The sequence below is a fragment of the Cyclopterus lumpus genome, chromosome 10, assembly GCF_009769545.1.
Source record: "Cyclopterus lumpus isolate fCycLum1 chromosome 10, fCycLum1.pri, whole genome shotgun sequence".
NCBI lineage: Eukaryota > Metazoa > Chordata > Actinopteri > Perciformes > Cyclopteridae > Cyclopterus > Cyclopterus lumpus.
This window is the reverse complement of record NC_046975.1, coordinates 23,483,538-23,493,294: the sequence shown is the minus strand read 5'-3', so window position 1 is coordinate 23,493,294 and position 9,757 is coordinate 23,483,538. Positions and strand designations below refer to the sequence as shown.

Sequence of the window (9,757 nt, the reverse complement as noted above, 5' to 3'; positions counted from 1 at the left end):
AGTATTTCTGGGAAGGTCAAGCTACAGCCGTACTCTGTCTGCATTTTGTCTTAAAAGATGATCATCATTCTACTGTTTTGTTTCTTTCACTTAATGTGGGAGGAAAAAGTTACCTTGAAAATGCAAAATATTTGCAGAGCTGCCCGTGAACGTTATGCCTCTAGATGATGAAACACGCAGCTCCTCTGCACACCAGACGTTACACTACAAACATCCTGTTTGTAGGATGAGTAAAGCTTCAAATCAAACATGTAGGATGAGTAAAGCTTCAATCAAACATGTAGGATGAGTAAAGCTTCAATAAAACATGTAGGATGAGTAAAGCTTCAATCAAACATGTAGGATGAGTAAAGCTTCAAATCAAACATGTAGGACGAGTAAAGCTTCAATAAAACGGGAGACGTCGTGAGGCAGAAGTGATTTTTATTTCCCCCGAACATGAAGGTCTTCTTCTCAGAGAAGTTTGAGAAGCCAAACAGACAAACAGACAACGGTTTGCAGAATGTGTCACAAAACTAGGAATGTAAACTTCTATAGTGTCGGAGGAAGTTCGCGTGCGTTCGTTTTGCAGCTTTTACACAAACGGGAAAGGCGAAAAGAAAGGAAACAGAGATTTTTGTTGTGGGGGGGCATCTGAAGGAGGAGGGAGGGGCTTAACGTGGGCTCCATCGACGCTTCTCACAGGTAAAGAACTTGAATTCCAGCATAAATCTTCACTTTGCATCCGCAGCAATGATTTCCTGAAGAAAACACACACACAGAGGGAGAAAGTCAGCTGACCCATGCCAATATATCTGTAAATCCATAACAAATGATTGTTAAAATAATAGTGATTTGCAGGAACAATAAGATTTACAGTTGCACTGGTTTGTTTCCATTTGTTTTGGAATCAGATTGAGAAAAGCCTGTTTCTAAAACGGTGTAAAAACTCCCTCCAGATTCGGAGGAAGTTTAAGGAGATCGTAAACGCGGATCTGTTTTGGAAAATAAACACAACTCCGTGTGGACTCTCGACCTCCGCGTGGCGTCACCTGCTCCGCACGCCGCCCGTCACTTGGTGCCGATGTACTTGACCTCCTTCCCGCATTTCTTCAGCGTGTCCGTGAGAAACGCCACGTCTCGGTCGGACTCGATCCAAACCAGCTTCTTCGGCAGGTCGATCTCAAACTTCACATCTGAGAGGAGAAAGAGGCCCTTTTGTTTCATTCCAGAGGAGCAGAAGAAGAAGCAGCGCTGCTTCACAACAAACTGAATTAGATGCTTTCGTTCTAGTGTTGTAATGTTTGTTGACGTTACCATAATTGTCCTAATAGAAGTTGTTGTTGTTGTTTTTTTTAAAAGGAAGGAAAAGGGCCTGTGCATCAGGTGACATGTTGGATGAGTCAACATTCGGAGACAAAGAAGTCACGAGGTAGTTGTGACGCAAGCGACCTTTAAGGAGCTTTCACACACTGCTGCGAGAGGACAGCAGAGCTTTCTTCTGTTTGTTGTATTTAACATTACCCACCGAGGCAGGAGGGGGGCCGATGGTGCGCACTGGGGTTTTGCTAGTGGGAAGGCTGTAAAAAACATGTGTATGTACTGTATATATTTTGTTTACATGTGTATCTGTATGCGATTCAACAAAAGCTGCTTTCAGAGTGAAACAACTAACTGGTTCGCTGGATGAACTGGAGGACACTGGTCAGCCTCACCTTCCAGTTTGTCGAGAATTCTGGTGACAGCTCCTGAGCATCCTTCACATGTCATCGCCACCTCAAACTCGTGCTTCTGTTGCAGAACAAATACAAATATAAATATATAATACCATTTTTTAAATATATATATATATATATATAATAAATAAAACATATATAAAATTATATATATATATATATATATAAATAAATAAATTATATATTTAAAAAAATAAAATATATAAAAAAATAAAATATATATATATAAATAATTATTATAGAAATCTATTAAAAAAATAAATATATATAAATAATAAAAGTGAATATATATATTTTTATATATATATATATATATATATATATATATATAAATAATAAAATGAATATATATATATAAATTAAAAAATATATATATATATTTATAAGATTACATACATATATATATATATATATATATATATATATATATATATATATATATATATATATATTTATAAGATTACATATATATATATTTCACGGCAGATAAACTAGAAACTAGTTAATTTCGACATCATCATCCCCACATTGATCTCACATTAAAGTTATCTAAAACTTGGTTAGAAAGCCAGCTAGCTTGAAGGCTATTCAGCTAAAGGAAGATGCGAGTTAACGTCGCACTAAAGACACATTTAAAACTAAAATAACGGTGGTAACTTACGGTCATGTCTGTGGTGATGTGGCGCAACCCGGCTGTCGGACTAGCTGTGGCCTTTGGCCTTTGATCGGCACGCAAACGATGCTGCAAAAACCTCCACAAACGTACAAGAACTCAGCTGGTGTGAAGCTCACTGATCAACTGAGCAACCGGATATCCGGTTTTGGAAATAAAGCGCTTTGAGCTTTTCTGGCTTTTCTAAGGATCTATATATATATATATAATATATATATATATATATATATATATACAATATATATATATATTTATTGTATTTGTGATTATATTGACTGTGGGAGGAACCCGGAGAACCCGAAGGGAACCCCCGCTGACACGGGAGAACATACACACTTGTTATTAATTGCTTAAGTAATTTATACTATTTGTATTTTTCCCAAATAAAAGTCCGAGTTTTTTCACGGAATACAGATTTCACCATAATATCAAATTAATTTAACTTTTTAGTTTGTGTCGGAAGTCGAGAATAACATTAAAAGTCATGTTTCGTTTTATTGTCTAAATCAATGTGATGCACTTCCGTTTTTACGACAAGATTAAGATTTATTTTTCTTTCTTTCAGAATTACACCTGGAATACACGTGTAATCTTTTAAAGACCAAACATACCGTTTTTCTAGAGGAAATATAATTATAACATAATTGTAATAAAAAAAAAAAAAAACGTAAATATGAACGCAGAGCGACGTGACGCGTGGTCCTCGTTCTCGTGTCACGTGACCAAGCCGCCGTTACGACTCGGACACAAGCGGCCGACTCCGGCGTTAGCACCTCGGTTAGCCTCCAGACCCCCCCCCCCCATACACACACACACACACACCCGCCCCGTGCGCGCGACATGACCACGCACGGAGAATAAGAGCACGGATTTCCCTCCTCCGGTGGAGCCCGACGGACACGCAGACAGAGCAACACGCACGGTTTTACGGTAGGTTTGTTTGTGTTTATCTCCCGGAAACAAACATGGCACCGGGGACGCGGCAGCTAGCGTCGTGTGACCACAGGGAGCCGGGATATGATGAAGATGCGATAAAAACGGCCTACTGGTACTAGTCGTAGTAGTGTTGTTGTTGTTGTTGTTGTTGTTGACGTAGCAAACCGTGTTAACCGGTTAAAAAAAAAAAAAAGGTACAAAAATTACATAAATATATATTTATCGTTATTGTATATTATATGCGTGTGTCACACCCTGGACACACACACACACACACGAGTTGTGTGCTAGTTTACCTTCAGTAAACACTGCATCCAATATCAGTGGTATTATTGACAATAAGGTAAATATAAAGGTCATTATTTGTTGTGCTGTTTTCGTTACAGACAACCAATTTAACCTTAACTCTGCTCTTTCCCTCACTGACACTATAACACATGGGTAGATGCAGAGAACACTTTTATTTATTTTTATATATAATATATATATATATTGTTTTTTTTTGTAAATGGCAGGTGTGGAAACAAACAAATCACTTCCCAATCACTGCGTGCTGTGCACCTGTGCTGCACCCCTCCTTTCTATGGCTTCACCTGGCAGGTGAAGTCAGCACTTTGAATGAACCCGTGTGCTTACTGCACGCTGTCATTTAGTTTTTCTTTTAGTTTAAAGGTGTGCGGATACATGTAAATAAAATGGGTCCAAAGTCTCAACAACTGAAAGGATTAGTCCAATAACTAGTCAAATCCACAGGAAAATAGATATTGATTGTAAACTATAAGCAAAAATGAAATATTAAGAAGTCATTTTGGCACATTTTTCACCAGTTTTCTGATAAATAATTCCCAGATTAATTGATAATGAAAATAATCAGACCACGTGTCAGCCTTTTTGTAAAAGCTTCTAATAAGATTCCCAAATCAAGTGAAACTTTCCTTTTCATTTCCTCCCTGTGAAGCTTCTTACTTGGTTTTAGAGAAATGTGTTTTTTGTCCTGGTGAAGAACTTGAGAAATTTAAGAAATTAATGTAGGTTCAGGAAAGAAAAACATCTGTAATAATAGCTTTTATTGTTTAGGTGCAAAGTCCCGGTGCCTCCTCATATTTTAATCTCCAGGGTGCTTTATTGGTGCGGTCCTCCCATGTCGTGAGAACCGTTTGCAGAGTGGCTTTTTTCACAGTAGCGGTGTCCTGGTGGTGGTTAATGTTGTTGTTGTTGTTGTTGTTGTGGCAGTCGCTTGTCTTTTGCTGCAGAGGAACCGCCCGGAGAAATGCACCTTGTTAGTTTACCTGTGTTTTTAAAAGACACGGGAGACCACCGGGCTGATGTGAGGCCGCTGCTGGATGGACTACTTTCTTTATTATTTAAGGCGATTTAAGTCTCACGTTATAAGTTCTTTATTTAAGGCGATAGTCTCACGTTATAAGTTCTTTATTTAAGGCGATAGTCTCACGTTATAAGTTACATTTTTATTTAAGGTGATAGTCTCACGTTATAAGTTCTTTTTATTCTTTTTGAAGGTCTTAGTCTCACGTTATAAGTTCTTTATTTAAGGCGATAGTCTCACGTTATAAGTTACATTTTTATTTAAGGTGATAGTCTCACGTTATAAGTTCTTTTTATTCTTTTTGAAGGTCTTAGTCTCACGTTACAAGTTCTCTTTTTTAAACGGTCTACTTTCACAAGTGGTTCTCAACTGAGTCGTTAAGGAAGTGACCTGAAGATTGCAGCGACGGTCAGAAAGAACTCTTCTGTCGTTTTCTAGTTTCAATGACGCATGGCGCCTTTTTAAAAAAACTAAAAACTTGTAATTAATTTTTGTATAAATCCTGCAGCGGTGTAACGTGGCAGCTAAGTGGCCCCCGGGGTCACGTGGGGTGATTCATAAGAACATTCAACACCTAAAGCTCAGAGAGCTCCGAAGCTGACGGGAACATAATCAATAATCAGAACAATCGTTACCCACCACCTCGTCCTTTTTAAAAGAGAAGCACTGGAGCTGCTCTCTCTCACGATGTCCCTCTCTCTCTCTCTCTCACGATGTCTCTCTCTCTCTCTCTCTCTCTCTCACACACACACACACACAATGTCACCCCCCCTCTCTCTCTCTCTCTCTCTCTCTCTCACGATGTCCCCCTCTCTCTCTCTCTCTCTCACGATGTCCCCCTCTCTCTCTCTCTCTCACGATGTCCCCCTCTCTCTCTCTCTCTCTCTCTCTCTCTCTCTCTCTCTCTCTCACGATGTCTCTCTCTCTCACGATGTCCCCCTCTCTCTCTCTCTCACAATGTCACCCCCCCCCCTCTCTCTCTCTCTCTCTCTCTCTCTCTCTCACGATGTCACCCCTTCTCTCTCTCTCTCTCTCTCTCTCTCTCTCTCTCACAATGTCACCCCCTCTCTCTCTCTCTCTCTCTCTCTCTCACGATGTCACCCCTTCTCTCTCTCTCTCTCTCTCTCTCTCTCACGATGTCACCCCTTCTCTCTCTCTCTCTCTCTCACGATGTCACCCCTTCTCTCTCTCTCTCTCTCTCACAATGTCACCCCCTCTCTCTCTCTCTCTCTCTCTCTCTCTCTCTCACGATGTCACCCCTTCTCTCTCTCTCTCTCTCACAATGTCACCCCCTCTCTCTCTCTCTCTCTCCTCTCCCCCCCCCCCCCCCCCTGCAGCTGGACTCCCTGATCTCCCACCGTTAGGATCTGCGAGGCTGGGAGCGACCACGACCACCGAACTGCCCGACCCAACATGATGGCCTCCACCGACGTGGACAACCGGGCCGAAGGTGATTTAAACAAAAAAAAACACAGTGTCTTCTCTGGGGCCGTGCTCCCTGTGGTAATGCAGACCCAGGGGGATTATGGGTAATCCCAGGCGGGCCGGTAGACGCCGACTCATCAAAGCTGCTCTTCGTTTCCTCTCGGCTCGGCCCGGCGTCTCGTTGGTCGGGAGGCCGGCGTGACGGCACGCTCTCTGTGGCTTTTTAAATTTTTTTTATTTGACGAATGAAATTCATTTAAATGAATCTGTTCTGATGCATTAAAATGTGTGTGACCGGTATCTCTAAAGCCTTGAAGGGAGGTTTAACGTGACTTTTAAAGACTCTCAGTTTCACTCTGTGAAATGTTTCCTCTCCGCTCGTCACGTGACTTCAAAGTAAAGCGCCCGGTATTTAAACGAGCTGAGGGCGTGTCGGCTGCTGTGTGTTCTCAACGGGTTTGTTTTTCCTCCTCTTGTTTTAGTCAAATCTATCCGCCGCTTCAACCGTCGACTTCTTCTTTTAGGCTCGTTTTTACTTCTCCGTGCAATAACGTCTTTTTTAAAATATTTAATAGTTATTTTAAAAGCCAGGTTGGTTTTAAAAATAATAGGCGCAGTACGGGAACATTTCCAATTCTAAATATTGAATAATCCTTTTTTTTTTTGCTGTTTCTTTGCCCCCCTTCTCTCTCTCTCTCCTTCGCGGCAGGTGCTTTGTTTTCCGACCAAATCCCCTCAGAAATGGATGCGCTTTGTCCCTCTCCTCCAGGACCCTCCAGGCCGCAACGCTCCTACGAGAGGATCGGCGGACGCGAGGGAACCTCGTGAGTATTTATGAAAAGAGTCCCGTGTGGCGCGACGGCCGCAATGGAAGCGCGCCTCTTAATGCGGGGATACGACCCCCCCTCCTCCCCTCCCCTCCCCGTTTGTTCCAGTTTCTGTCAGACTCTCATCCACCTGCTGAAGGGGAACATCGGCACGGGGCTGCTGGGGCTGCCGCTCGCCGTGAAGAACGCCGGCCTGGTGGTGAGTACGACGCGGCGCCGTGTTTCTGACCATCCGGGAGCTTTTACTGCGGGTCGTGTTCAGGGTTTTTGCTGTGGAGGAGGAGGAGGGGGGAGACATTTACATGTTGCACCACAGGGAAATATTGTGGCCAAAGCTGTGGAGGTATTTCCATCCCGTCTCTGAGCCGTTATCGCCACGGCCCGAAATCCAGAACCGCCACGGACGAGGTTAGAAACGGACTTCACGTGATTTATAATGCTCTAAAATGAATTACCGTGTAATGTAAAGCGTTTGTTTTCCACACATGAGAGCGACACGTTAGATTTGGACACGCAGGGCTGCACAATATGGTTTGTAAATAATATACAGTGATAGTTTTTAGGGTATGTTGAGAAATATATATAGCCGTATAATTTATATATAGCATATATGGATGAACACGGCTAATGCATGCGTGACATTTTACAGCGCTTTTATTCTGAAATTCCTCATCATTGTCCTGAGGTGGAGGACTGTGATGTTCTTTATTATCCACTTTGACTAGTTATTCACGTGATTTGAAAGGCGGCCTTTGAACAAACTGTAAAGTACAGTTTGCATGAAGCGGGCGTGAATTTATTTAGTTTATTATCTAATATTCATTCATTAATTTGTGTATTTTTACCCCCCCCCCCCCACAGCTGGGACCCATCAGCCTGCTGTGCATGGGCATCATCGCGGTCCACTGCATGCGGCTGCTGGTGAAGTGTTCCCACCACCTCAGTGAGAAGTGAGTTCACACACAGACTTCCACACTTGGTTTGTGAGAGTGAAGGAAAGTTCGGCTTCCCTCCTGTAAAATATATATATAAACAAACACGTGTTTGGCATCTTCTGGCTGAGTCTCTCTCGCCTGTGGCGCTGCAGCCGCCGGGTAACATAGAGGGAAGCCATGACACACACACACACACGAGACGTACAGTAATTAAATGTGTAAGAGGTTCCTCTCCCTGAGGGATTCTTCTGGGGTTCAGGGCTCTTTTCCTCATTTCTACAAATGAGCCGACTGAAGCTCTTTGTTCTGCGTTTGGTCTCGTTTTGTTTGCTCGGCCGCCCGCTGAGTCAACTTAGTTTAGGTGTGTGTGTGTGTGTGTGTGTGTGTGTGTGTGTGTGTGTGTGTGTGTGTGTGTGTGTGTGTGTGTGTGTGTGTGTGTGTGTGTGTGTGTGTGTGTGTGTGTGTGTGTGTGTGTGTGTGTGTGTGTGTGTGTGTGTGTGTGTGTGTGTGTGTGTGTGTGTGTGTGTGTGTGTGTGTGTGTGTGTGTGTGTGTGTGTGTGTGTGTGTGTGTGTCCCCTCCTACTGTGTAATCAACAGCATACTCTGTTTTCCTCCCACTCATTTGTCAGTATGCAGTGAATGTTGTCGCCGGTCCAATTTCTAACCCATCAGATTATCTAACAGAACAAATGAGGCAATACACACTGTGTGTGTGTGTTCCTGTGTGTGCCCCGCCCTCTGTCCTGTTCATGTGGTGGTATCCTCACCACAGAGGGATTAAGCTGAAGGGGCGCGTGAATGAAGCGCCCCTCCTCCTCCGTTTCGAGACGCTGCTCTTCCCGTTTCTTTATTTCAGCGTCATCGCTTCCTGCTTTTTACTGAAATATATATCGTTTCATAATGTCGTGCTTCATCTGTAGGTTTTAATCTTATTTACAGTCTATGGGCTGTAACTGTGTTCCTATGACACACACACACACACGTAGCTCGTTCTGCATCGTAAGAACACCGTTACTGCAAAGCGTGACATCTGAATATGAACGTATGCCGTCTGTGTTGGAGACGTTGTTTTGTTTATTTGTTGTTGTTTTCCCCCGTCCAGGGTGGACCGTCCGTCACTAAGTTACGGCGAGGCGATGCAGTACGGCATGGAGAACGTGTCGTGGCTGAGGAGGCACTCGCAGTGGGGAAAGTAAGAATATCCATGTTTTAGTAATTGATCTGTTTTGTGAAGGCGTAATGCAGCATTCAGCCTCACGGGGGTTCAAACGCAGATTCAAAGGCTGTAAATAAAAAATAAAAATAAATGTTGTTGTTTAAAATGTGGACAATGTTCCACATCCACTGTGGCAGCCAATCAAATAAGGAACAACATTAAAAAATAAAAACGCTTAACAGGATGATGAGGGTGTCTTTATTTCATAAAGAAAATGTATTTTTTATTTTTATTATAATAGATCTCATTTATGGAGGTAACTTATTGTCCTCATTGAGGCAGTAAAAGCATCCTGTTAAAGTTCATGAACCTGACGTACGAGTACAATATTGCCCAATATTCACCGTGTTGACTCTCTCTCTCTCTCTCTCTCTCTCTCTCTCTCTCTCTCTCTCTCTCTCTCTCTCTCCTCTCTCTCTCTCTCTCTCTCTTTCTTCCCCTCCCTCTCTCTTCCCCCCCCCCCCCCCCCCCCCCCAGACAGACGGTGAACTTGTTTCTAATCATCACTCAGCTCGGCTTCTGCTGCGTCTACTTTGTCTTCCTCAGTGACAACATCAAGCAGGTCCTGATCTCACGCGCACACACACACACACACTTACTCACACACACACTCTCTCTGCTCGATAGCTAGGATTGTTTTTGAAGTGGTGTAGTATGACGCAACACGCGGGCTACTGTGCCTTCTGACCTTTGACCTGCTCGG

The 9,757-nt window shown here is 42.9% G+C and overlaps 2 protein-coding genes across 5 annotated transcripts in view; one reads left to right on the top strand and one right to left on the bottom strand.

Annotated features, from left to right (window-relative positions):
* Positions 1 to 406: 406 nt before the first annotated feature.
* atox1 (antioxidant 1 copper chaperone) lies at positions 407 to 2,528 on the bottom strand. 2 transcript variants are annotated; one of them, XM_034543268.1, is made up of 4 exons: positions 2,377 to 2,528; positions 1,695 to 1,770; positions 1,016 to 1,175; positions 407 to 740 (listed from the first exon to the last, which is right to left on the bottom strand). In XM_034543268.1, exons 1-3 carry the CDS (start codon positions 2,380 to 2,382, stop codon positions 1,051 to 1,053), a joined length of 207 nt encoding a protein of 68 aa, XP_034399159.1. In that variant the 5' UTR covers positions 2,383 to 2,528; the 3' UTR covers positions 407 to 740; positions 1,016 to 1,050. The 2 variants fall into 2 exon arrangements, with proteins under 2 accessions (XP_034399159.1, XP_034399158.1); XM_034543267.1 differs by having other exon boundaries at positions 1,032 to 1,175; positions 2,377 to 2,527.
* Positions 2,529 to 3,084: 556 nt separating this feature from the next.
* slc36a1 (solute carrier family 36 member 1) overlaps positions 3,085 to 9,757 on the top strand; it is a 23,914-nt gene continuing 17,241 nt past the window's right edge. The window contains exons 1-7 of one of the 3 annotated variants that reach the window (XM_034543166.1): positions 3,085 to 3,318; positions 5,989 to 6,101; positions 6,786 to 6,900; positions 7,012 to 7,102; positions 7,765 to 7,853; positions 8,941 to 9,030; positions 9,532 to 9,616. In XM_034543166.1, coding sequence (XP_034399057.1) covers positions 6,065 to 6,101; positions 6,786 to 6,900; positions 7,012 to 7,102; positions 7,765 to 7,853; positions 8,941 to 9,030; positions 9,532 to 9,616 — 507 coding nt within the window. In that variant the 5' untranslated portion in view covers positions 3,085 to 3,318; positions 5,989 to 6,064. The remainder of the gene's footprint in view (positions 3,319 to 5,988; positions 6,102 to 6,785; positions 6,901 to 7,011; positions 7,103 to 7,764; positions 7,854 to 8,940; positions 9,031 to 9,531; positions 9,617 to 9,757) is intronic. The other 2 variants (XM_034543168.1, XM_034543169.1) reach the window with 2 other exon arrangements.